Consider the following 12,416-nt stretch of genomic DNA (forward strand, 5'->3'; position numbering starts at 1 on the left):
GTCTTGTCGGTTTAAGAACCTTGAAACCAAATGGGAATTCACTTAATTCTTTAACTGATGTTCGGGGGTTTTATCATTTTTCATCGTGATTTTTTTTTATTATCAAGTTGAATGATGGTATTTTTATAATTAAATAAATATAAATATTATTAAAAAAAATATAATTAATACGTTAATCGGACGCGTTAGCACATAAATTCAAGTAACATCATTTGGACAATGCGTATGAGGATATTGTGGTGGTTAAATGGTGGCTTTTAGAGTTGCGATCAAATCATCTTGGCAAATCCTCCATTACTGGGCGGTACATGTGGGATTGTGAGGATATTACTATTTTGACTCTCTTTAATTTTAGCGCTTAAATCTTCACGTTTTCACAGGTCTTCAATTTATTTAGATTTTAATATTTTTTTAGATTTTATTAATCAACATTAAATTGGTTGGAAAATAAACTTTTTAGTTGAACTCGGGTCTAAAATTCCATGAATTGCGAGTTTAGAAGATTAATAAAGATTTAGAAAATTTATCCAGGGTTGCTTTGCCCCTCTTTTTAAAACCATGTTTTTTTAGTTTCATCCTTTAATATTTGTATAATTGAAGATTGAGCTCCATTTTTTTTCTTTACTTTACATAGGATTTTTCATTAAATTTGAAAATAATTTAAATTATATCATGTCTTTTTTAATGTTATTGTTTATTAAATTTATTTTTTTAAAAGAGTTTTTGTTTTTTAATTAAATTAAATTAATTGATTAGATATAAGTATGAGATACTGACTTCATGATATTTTGCTTTCCAGGTTGTTGCTCCGACAATGTGTGATGTCTTTTTTTGGTGCCTTCATGCAACCTTTCACGATGATGTTATAACCATCTCGTTGAACTTTTTCTGATGGTGGGGCACTGTCAACGGCGAAGTGACAGTGAGTCTCCAACAAGATCTTCATTCGTCTTTTCATAAGTATGATGTTGCAAACTCATTTTTTATAACTAATTATTATCAATTTTTTTTACTTTATTTATTATTAATGTTTTTTAAATCATGTTATTAAATTAATCAATATTATTGAACCCAGTTAAATAATTAATGACTCGTATCTCAAATCTTTTTTTTAAAAAAAAATATTAGTATCATTTAAATATCTTTTTTTAATATTAGAAAAGATTTAACAAAGTTACGCGGTGTAACACTAGCACTAATCTAGTTAATTAATCTATTATTCTATTTACATAAATTCTTTATGTATCATCTGTTGATGATTCTTTTTTATAGCACTTGTGGTTTAGTACATATTAATGAGAATAAAATGAAAACAATGATAAATATGAGTTTAATTGTTAATGTTAGCATATAATTTGGTGCTTATGACTAAGATCTTTAGGTCTTTCACAACTATTCATTTTGATATGTGGTCTTTTGAATGTAAAAATTCATGTTTGAAATATTTCTTCTTATTTATAGATGGCTTTTCTTTTTCTATAGTTACATGTATTTAATATATAAAGAAATATGAAAAATATGAAGTTCTTGAAAGTTTTCAAATTTATAAATATAAAGTTAAAAATCAATTAGGACATAGCATGATTTTTTTTTATTTGATTATAATGGACAAACAAATATCTGAGTTGTCCGATAATTTTTTAAACCAACATCGTACTTAAAAACCTATATTAATCTAAAAAATTAAATTATCAAATACAATTCTAACAACCATTTTATATCAACTTTACCATATCTCTCGAAGTAAAAAGCCTTTGAATTATGAACAAAAAAAGAGACCAAACTTTAATAATTATGAAGTTCAAGACTCGTCCATCCGCATATTCATCCCATTGTATAAAAGAGTTAAATTAGATAGTGACACTTTGAGATGCATCCCATTGTATATAAGAGTTAAATTAGATAGTGACACTCCGAGATGCTAGAATTTTAGAGGAGCAACTTGGAAATTCATAAATTATTCGAAATTACTAGAAGGATAAGTTAATAATAATAAAAATGAAATATATTTTAATATAAGATTTTGGCTTTACCCTATGAAATATGTGTATGATGCATTTGGTTGAATCCAATGAGAAAAAGAAAAATCATTTTTTAAAGTTAAGAAATCACTTTATTTTCTTCAATAAAGGATAAATAAAATATACTTTGAGTATTAACAAAGCTTTATCATTATCTCAATTAATAAATGAAAAGATGTAAAGAAATAAATATATTCCATAATAAAAAATTATACACAAGTTAATATGGATCTAGTGTGTGTTTGACATTATAGTAATTTGTATGGTCATGATTTAAAAAAGTAAGTTTAAGAAAAACTATAAATTATTAGTGACAATATTTTATTGTTGATAGAGATGTTGTAAATATTAAAGAATTAAATATTTTTTTATTAATTTCATCCTTCGTTATTGATTTGATTAAAAATTAAGTTTTATAATTTATTTTGATTTTTTTATAAAGTTATCATAATCTCATGAATCATGTAATGAATTTGGTCAACCCAGGTGAATTCATTAATTTGTCGCCTCAATATTTTGAAAGGACATTTGTCCAATGTATTTTTGTTTTAATTATTTTTAAAAGACATTGATTAGTATGCATTATATTTTGAATTCATGATTAATTTAAAAAAGAAAAATATTTTAATAATATTTGAATATTTTTTTGTATTTGGAAAAAAAATGACCCGTAAAAACTATATACAGTGGTAGGATGATAGCATCTAATAAATTTTAAATCGAAATTTAAATTAAAAACAATAGAAGATAATATAGAATATGTATTTGATCCGATGGTTATACGTGGGCAAAAGAAATGAAAGTAAATGCTGAGTTTGTAAAAAAACAAAAGTCTTTGATTTTTTTTTATATATATTTAACCCATTAACCATTTCGTTTCAACCCATAGAAACATTTAACAAATTTTAATATAAAATAGCTGCCGCCCCCCGATAAATCTGCAGGTATTAACTGTTTTGGAAATCATATCCAAATGAACAATAGCCCATCATGTTCGCACCATGGGCATTGTAAAAATCCAGTTAATAAAATGTTAACCAGAAAATTGAGTGTTAAATTAAACCAAAGATATAGAGTTAAAATAATAAAAGATAAAATTAAAAAAATATATATACCAGATGTTGCTAGAAAAAAAAAGGCAGGGATACAAATAAAATAACTAAATTAATGGAACTAATAAAATAACTACCTAGAGTTAAGACTAAAAACCATAGTTATCAAACATGGCCCGGATTACCTGGCCAAGTGGCCGGGTCACAGGTTTCATGGGTCAACCCGAATCAACCCGAAAAAATTAAAAAAATATTTAAAGTTTTAATATTTTCTATGAAAAAATTAAGAAAAAATCCATGTGAATATAGGCTATACATGCTGTAAATAATGAAGTTTAAAAGAATATTTTAAAAAAAAATTATCCCACATTAAAAAGATATTATGTTATCATTTTTAAAAATAAAATTTTTTTGAAGGAAGTGCACATAGAAAGCTCTAAAAATTTCTCTATCTCTACCAAAAAAAAAAAAAAAACAAGTTGCCGCCCCCTTCCCTCATCCCTCTCTTGGCCACCCCCCTGGCCAAAACAACTCAGGAATATAAGCTTTGGATTTTCTCTTCTAGAACCAGCCAAAGCTTCCCTTTTTGCCAGGCCAAAGCAGCTGCCACAGAGGCCCGACCACAACTTTCCCCATCTCTCTCTCAGTCACCCCCCTGGCCTTTTGGTCAAAATTAGAGAGCCCCTTCCTTCTTCCCCAGTCGTCTCTGTCTCTTGGCGAAACCAGAATCGCTGCCCACTGACATAGGAGAGCAACCCCACAGACATTGTCTCCAGCTTCCCCCATCTCTGCTAAACCGAGACCCAGCTCTTTCTCCTTCGACCAGCCTCTAGCGGCAGCCAAACAGAGCAGCGTCCCTCACTCTCCCTTCCTTTCCGCTGCTAACAACAGCTCATTGTAGAGAAGATGAAGAAATAAGAAGGGGGGTCGAGGGACAGAAACTACATTTAAAAAGAAAAAAACACCGGCTCTTGTCCGGGTGATGGGTCGACTCGATTTTGTTGGGTTGTTGTACCGGTTGATCTTTTAACAAACCTGAACCGGTCTAACAGGGAAGGTTGTGTTGAAACTAAAGAGAGGGGAAGGTTTCAAATCTTTTTCATTAAAAATTGAGAGGAAATGCATTAAAATTGAAGAGGATTTGAGTGAGATTAGTCCAGGTAATGGGGGAAACAACATCAAGGCAAAAATAAATGAAGGAATTTGGAAAATAAAAGGGGTTTAGAACCGGCCAAGAGGGAGAAAAGAGGAGTGCTAAAATTTTTTGACTAGTTAATGATCAAAACTCATTTTATCACAAGGTAAAGGGTTTAAAGCTTGATTTAGTAAGATATATTGAATTCTCTTTAGAATTTAAGCTTTAATTATGAATTCTAGGTAGGGTTCATTAGAAAAATTAGAAGAAATGAGAAATTTGTCTTATTTGATGAAATTAAGATGGAAAATAATGAAAAAACTTAAAATAATGAGTAATTGAAGAAAAAATCCTAATGCTGTAAAGGATTTGGTACCAGCCATAAAGAGAGAAATTTGGGAAAATTTTTAAAGAAATGCATAATATTGTTTTGTCATTATTATTATAGCTTGTGTTGAAACATGAAGAATGAATTGAAAAGAAATAGGGATTTTATGTTTAATTGTAATGGAAAGACTTGATTAAACTTAAATTATGAATATTTAAGTTATGAGAATTATGGAATTTTGCACCAAAAAAAAGAGAAGAAAACTTGCTACATTATGATGAAGGAATATTATGAAATTTGGGTAGGAAAAATAATTGCATTGAATGGTGAGAAAAATGAAAAAAAAAATACTTCATTATATGTCAAAGGAAAAAAATTGGAAAATCAGACAACTTTATTGTTTACTTCCAGTCGAACTTAGGACTCGATAGTAATTTAAAAATTGGAATAAGTTTTACATGACAGTAGAAGTGAGGGATGACATCTTTCCAACAAAATTGACCTCGCTTAAATCGAAGTTATAAAACTCCAGATATAAATTAAAAAACAAAGGAAGGTCATACTAAAATTGTCCAAACAATTTTGATGTTGCAATTAAGAATAGTCTTGGACGTGTCGATAAAAAGAATCGAGTTCCTTCCTTTTGTGGAGTTGTAGCCTATAACTCAATTTTCAAAAGAAACAAACTATACTTTAAACTAAAACTTTAGTTTTAGTTATGTTTTAATCAAGGGTTAGCTTGAAGATATAGAATAGTACTGAATTATATTAAGTCAAGAAATAAAATAATGGTCTATTGAGTTAGAATGTGAAGTAACCGAGGATAAACTAGTAAATGATATTATTCATGTTAGTACATGAGAGATTGTAGGACCTACTCAACAACATAAGATAGGTTCACACACCCAGACTTCAGGTAGGTGCTCAACATCTTACAACTAGAGCTTTATTTAATTATGTTTGTAATTCTTCCTTAAATGAAAAGTAACCCTATCTGATAAGTGATAAATTATTAAAGAAACTAGCTACTCTGATAAATGAGACCAGTTCCTTGATTAATAGGCAATGGAGAAACTAGATACCATGATAAATGGAACTAGTGACCTGATTAATGGAAAAATGAGAAACTAGTTATCCTGGTAAGTAAGACTAGTGTCTTGGTTAATGAGCATATGAAGATAATGATTCCATGGTTAATGGGCATATGAGAACTTGGTTTCCTAATTAATAAGATGATTCCTTGATTAATGAGTTATTAGAGAAACCGATCCCTGAGATTACTAGGACTAGCGTAATGGGCAATTGAAGAAAACTGTTAATGTAGAATTGGAATAAATATCAGTTTGGCAAGAGAAGATATTGTGTTATTAAAATATATAAATTGTGCAAGTTGGGATAATTACACATGTAGAAGTGATGATAATAGTAAATAATCTTTGTGCGTAAACTAATTACATTAATTATCTTATAAAATTTCAGGTATTTCACAGAGTCGGGACGAGTAGTGAAAATTGCATTAGTATTTTGTATAATCAATGCATATTTTGCTATGTAGAATAATTTTTGTAACTAAAGAAGTGTATAAATCTAAATTAACCATGAACGATGTATTTTATTAGTTTCTTTTGAAAACATATGACTGTAATATGTAGACTAAATTTCAAGTTTGATTTTCATTAAACCAAATATGTTTTTGGAATTATGTCATAAATCTATCAATTATTTTATTACTTGAGATATTCTTAGTTAATATAATGATTGATTTTGTTGAGGAAATACGAGAGAAAAAAAGTTATTCTTGTGTAAATGAAATTATATATATAAGTCCCGGGTTATAGGAATATGAAGAAATTCTATTTACAGGTTGTGAAATTTGATCGAGTCAATAATTTGGTGTTGAAAAATATAAAAGAAACTCTACTGAAATTTTAATAAAAATAAATATTAAAATAAAAAAATTCTTGTACTTTCAATAATAATACAATATATAAATGAAATATCTTACATTTGAATTTATGGGTTATCATAGGCATGGTTATGGAAATTAGAGTTTAAGGAATGGAAGAGAGTTCCAGATTATTAAGATGAGCCTTATTGGGACTGTGTCTTGTGTCTTATATAGGGAAGCTATACGCACTATCTAAACACGATGACTCATTATCGGATCTTGGAGGAGCCACATCGCGGTATCATGTTTCTTTATCTACATTCATTACTTAGAGTGTGTTTGACAGTGTGGTTGTGAGTGTTTTTTAAATAATTTTTTGTGTCAAAATACATGCCAATGATATTTTTTTATTTTTTAAAAATTATTTTTGACATCAGCACATCAAAACAATCCAAAACGTATAAACCATATTAAATTTTAACAAAAAAAAATATTTCAAATTTTTTAGGAACGCAGGTTGAACCGCGTTCCCAAATGCTTCCTTAATGTTCCGGTCTAATCTTTATTTGTTATTAATGTTTTTTTTATGTATATAATTTTCAATTAATTTTGTTGAACACACTAATCAAGCTTTCAGTGCGTATTTTGAATTTAAATTAACAGTGTCCGTTTTATTTTATGATTAAATCGAATTCTGGTATAGCCTGCAATACAGCACGGTCACTTGAACTAGTTTTCTATCTAATCTCGGTATCCAGAAAACTGTTGGTTCCCTAATAAAACAAATGTCCTCATTATCTACTCCATGCAAATACCAAGAAATAATATTGTTGTCACTATCGAAATCTTTAACCTAGTTGTCTTTTCTCCCACTTTTTAAATTCAACCTCCCTCTTTATTTTTATATATATAATTTATAAATTTTGATACGATGGATGATCATTATCCATGACAATAATACATAACCATATAATAGGTGGTTTGATAATAAAAATTTGAGACTAAAAAGTTTATTTTTTCTGTGGTCTTAGATTTGAGCCTTATGGTTGCTAATATGATGGTCATTGGAGGCCTACATGGTCATTAACTTTAGAACCCGTGTGATTAGTCGAGGTGCGTACAAGCTGGTCCGGACACCCATGTTAATTTAATAAAAAAATAATACATGTATAAATTAGTATTAGACCGGATAGATAATATTTTAAGATGTTATTTATGATTTTTTTTATGATAAAAACATTGTTAAGCAAGCTTCCATGTTGACCGATATTAAATCTTTATCCAGATGATTTCAAGAGAGCGTCCTCAGTTGATAAAAATCTAATACTTTTATAAAAAATTAATAATTTTTCTTAGATGTTGACTAAAAAATTTGAATTTTTTTTTCCTTAATCACGAGGACAACCCTAAATTCCCCATTATAAAATTACAACTCCTGAATAGGAGCTGAAGAAAATTTTGAAATTAACAAGCTAATTATTTAAAATAAATTTTTTTTTGATTTTTCTTATTATTTAAAATATCACATGGTAACATTTCAACCAGTGACTTCCTCAAAAGATTAAGATTACAGGGTATTATCATAATCAAATGCAGGACCACTTATGATCACCATCAAATTCTAAAGTTAATCAATACTCTCGAAGATTAGAAGAATAAAACTTGAATTTAAATGCTAGTCAAGACATTGTCACACTCAATATATATGTGGACTTTCGTTGGGATTGAATAATTGCTTTCTCATTCTTAAAAAGTATATTAATAAAAAGAATAATTTAATTCTCAACGTTACTACTTATATTGGGAGATAGATGTGAGCGATAAAGCTTTCCATAAAATTATTAATCCAATATTATTATGGTATAAGTTAAAATAAATGATTTGTTTACTGTTTATCACCTCACAAAATATTATTCATTTTAATAGTTTTTTGCTTTCTAAATCTATATTTATATTTTTAATTTCATACTTCAATATTTAGTTTATTGAAAATTAAATTTCATAATTTCCTGTGGTTTGTTTTATATTTGGTTAGATCGGTCTCATAACTAGTATCACGAGTTTGGCGGATTGACTCGAGGTTTTTATTTTTGTTTTTTTAATTGATAATTTTTTATTTTTCAATTTCATCATTTAAAATTAGATTGATTGAGAATTAGGCTTCATGATTTATCTTGATTTGCTTTTTATGAGGTTATCTTGGTGACATGACTCAAGTCGCATGTTTGACGGGTTAACCCAATTGACTCGAGTTTTTTTGTCTTTTTAATTGGTATTTTTTTTATTTCACCTTTTAATGTTGGGTTGATTATGAATTAAGCTTCGTGATTTATTTTGGTTTGATTTCTATGAGGTTATCGCGGTTTTATGACTCGGGTCACACATTTTGTGGGTGAACTCGAGTAGACTCTTGTTGTTTTATCGTGTCCTGTTTTTAGATTGATTTTTTTTATTTTCAACATTTAACGATGACTTTATTAAAAATTAGGCATCATAATTTGTTTTTATTTGATTTTTATAAGGTTATCACAGTCTCATGATCTTAGTCGTGGGTTTGACAGATTAATTTGGGTTGACTCGAGTCATTTTTTTGCTTACTTTCTATAAGGCTACCTCGATCTCATGACCCGAGTCACGTGTTTGGCAGGTTAACCCGAGTTATATTTTTGTTATTTTTAAAAAAAAATCAATCTCATTCTTCAACATTGGGTTGATTGGTAATTAAATTTTATAATTTGTTTTGATTTACTTTATATATCATCATGGTCTTATGATTTAGATCATAAATTTGTTGAATTAACTTAAGTTGACCCAAATAGATTCAATATCTTGTTGTTTCAATATTATAATTTTTTTAAAATATTGTGTTGAATTTTTGTGAATCAAGCTATGTGTTTTACTGATTTTTTAAGTTGCTTTTAAATCCAACAAATTGATTATGTCACATCAAGTAAACCTATACACAATTTAAAATATTTTATTAGAAAAATGTTAGAAATGACTGGATGTTTCTTTCTTATGTTAAAAATAGTTTTTTTGATCACGTGTTTTGCAGATTAACCAAGATAGACTTATGTTATTTTATTGTGTCCTCTTTTTAGATCGATCTTTTTTTTTTCATTTTCAACCTTCAACAATGAGTTTATTGAAAATTGAGTTTCATAATTTGTTTTTTTATAGGGTTATCACAGTGTTATGACCTTGGTCAAGGGTTTGGTATTAATATGGGTTGACCCGAGTTATTTTTTTTATTTACTTTCTATAAGGTTATCCCAATCTCATGACTTGAGTCATAAGTTTGGCAGATTAACCCGGGTAATATGTTTTTATTATTTTTTAATTAATTTTTTTCATTTTTATTTTTTAACATTGGATTTATTGATAATTGAATTTCATAATTTATTTTAATTTGCTTTATATGGGGTTATCATGGTCTTATGATCTGGATCATTGAGTTGACTAATTAACCTAAAGTTGACCCGAATCAATCTAATATCTTACCGTTTCAATATTATTTTTAAAAAAAGATATTGTCTTGAATTTTTGTGAATCAAACTATATTTTTACTAATTTTTCTAAGATGTTTCTAGATTCATCACGTTGATCATGTCATATTAGATTAACTTATATAATTTAAAATCTTTTTATTAGAAAAATATTAGAAATAATTGGATGTTTCTTTCGCACGTTAAAAATAATTTGATCCGATCCGTGACGCAGCACAGGTGAACAATCTAGTATTAACTAATTTGAAAATATCTTCATCACTCTATTCTATTTATTTATTTTTAAAAAATTAAATATAGGGATGAAATTAATCTCAATTAATTAAGAAGCTAATAATTAGAGAAGGGGGACACCGCATAATAAAATAATCCACGGTGGGCAATCGCGTTGGCTGTCGTCAGCGTAGTTATAACGCAACCTTCTTTTTTTAGCCCACTTTCATTCATCTCTCTACCCTATATCTCTCTCTCCCCTTCTCTTCCTCTTCACGCATCCTATCCCTCAACCCATAACTACTAGAAACTTGTCATATCAATCAAAACAGCGGCACCACCACCGCAAAAGCCAGAAACAAAATGTCGTGGCAGCAGTACGTTGATGAGCACTTGATGTGCGATATTGACGGTAATACCCTCACTTCCGCTGCTATCATCGGCCATGACGGTAGCGTCTGGGCTCAAAGCGCTACCTTCCCTCAGGTTTTATTTCATCCAGTTCTTAATTTCTCCGATCTGGTTCAGATCGGATTGGTTTGTTGCTCGACATGTCGTTTGCTTCATCTTGCATGCCTGATTTGTTGCAGCTATTCAATGATTAAATAAATTTTTGCAGTTTACTGCAGAAGAAGTGGCTGCGATTATGAAAGATTTTGATGAACCTGGATCTCTTGCACCAACGGGGTTGTTCCTTGGTGGCGCTAAGTACATGGTGATCCAGGGTGAAGCTGGAGCTGTTATTCGAGGAAAGAAGGTGATGACTCCCTTTTTTTTATTCAGTAATTGTATTGCTAATTTTGAAATCTTGAATCTTTTTTTACCAATCTTAACTAATAATAATAATTATTATCTTCATGCATTGACAATTACCACATTGTAAGGTTCTGATTAACGGGTGTTGTTAGGGCATTTGCAAGGGATTAGTTGTTGTTAGTTAAATGTTGTGATAATTGGATAATTTGAATTCCCAACTTTTTTTTTCCCAACTTTTTGGATCAAATATCCAACGGCATTTAATGCATAGGTTAGAAATGGTGATGATATGAAAATTTTGAAATTTTAAATTGTTTAATCATTACAATGTTTAACTGACGACAACTACCAACAACTATCATTACAATCTGATAGCTCTTCCTATTGTCAATTTGCATCTGCAGTCGTTGCAATGCTAATAAACATGCACATGGACTAAAATTTTCGTAAAGATCAAACTTTCTCCAAATTTGACTGATTATTTAATGCTTTTGAGACTCGGATGTTACCACTTATTACTTGGCATATCAAATTGTAAGAAGTTTTGTGTTTTATTTGGTTTAAAAGCTGCTTTCTTATTGATTTAGATTTGCTATGTACAAGTTGGCAATGGTTTAATTAACAGCTAGTATTAAGCTGGCATTTGAAATGTAATGATCGGTTGGTTATCTAAAGTCCCTGTCATTGGTGTTTTTGGGGATGGAACAAAGGAAGAATGGAGTGATTCCTGGATGTGGATTTGAAATGCAAATTTGGCTTTTGTTGTTGTGCATTTCCTAGTTTGCAGCTAAGATGTTTGAATGAAAAGATGGCTTTAAATGTATGAAAGCTAGGGGCTTGCTGAATATATATTGTAGAGACTCATTACTGAACTTGAATCTTAATTTTGAATTTGTGGAATGGGCATTAGCCGGTTGTTTTGTACATAAACTTAAAGAAAAGGAAAGACTAACATTACAGTTCTTCTTGCATGGTACGCTGCGTTCAGCCTTTATTTACCATGATCTTTCTTTATTTGTCTCTCCTTTATGTGTTTCCATTGAATTGACGTTATTTTTATCAGGGTTCCGGCGGTGTCACCATCAAGAAGACCAATCAGGCACTTGTCATTGGTGTGTATGACGAGCCTCTAGCTCCCGGTCAATGCAACATGATTGTGGAGAGGCTTGGTGATTATCTATATGACCAGGGTCTTTAGTCATCTAGGTATGTGGTTTGATTCTTTTATCTCTGTTATCCCCTTTCTTTCTCTGGGAAGTTGATTTTAGGTTTGGAGGCTTGCATGAACCCACACGAAGTTGGAATTTCTTGCAGTTGCCCTCGTGTTTAAAGTTGAAGATTTGTTGGGGGTCCAAGTGTGAGGTTGAACTCGTTTTGCACTCTCTGAAGTGACAGTCATGGCTTCTCTTGTATGAAATATTTGTATTCTTAATATCAAACTTCTGAATGGAAGTGTGTTGATTTATATAGTGGACCTACAAGGGATTTAATGGATTTGAGATTGAAGTTTTTTGTTA

At 29.7% G+C, this 12,416-nt stretch overlaps 1 protein-coding gene across 1 annotated transcript; it reads left to right on the forward strand.

Moving 5' to 3' along the window:
• The first annotated feature begins 10,371 nt into the window (after positions 1–10,371).
• On the forward strand, positions 10,372–12,416 carry LOC7462285 (profilin). Its single transcript, XM_002308555.4, has 4 exons — positions 10,372–10,629; positions 10,763–10,900; positions 11,963–12,105; positions 12,214–12,416. The coding sequence occupies exons 1-3, from the start codon at positions 10,507–10,509 to the stop codon at positions 12,095–12,097; spliced, it is 396 nt and encodes a 131-aa protein (XP_002308591.1). The 5' UTR covers positions 10,372–10,506; the 3' UTR covers positions 12,098–12,105; positions 12,214–12,416.

The sequence above is a fragment of the Populus trichocarpa genome, chromosome 6 (assembly GCF_000002775.5).
Source record: "Populus trichocarpa isolate Nisqually-1 chromosome 6, P.trichocarpa_v4.1, whole genome shotgun sequence".
In the NCBI taxonomy this organism is placed as follows: domain Eukaryota; kingdom Viridiplantae; phylum Streptophyta; class Magnoliopsida; order Malpighiales; family Salicaceae; genus Populus; species Populus trichocarpa.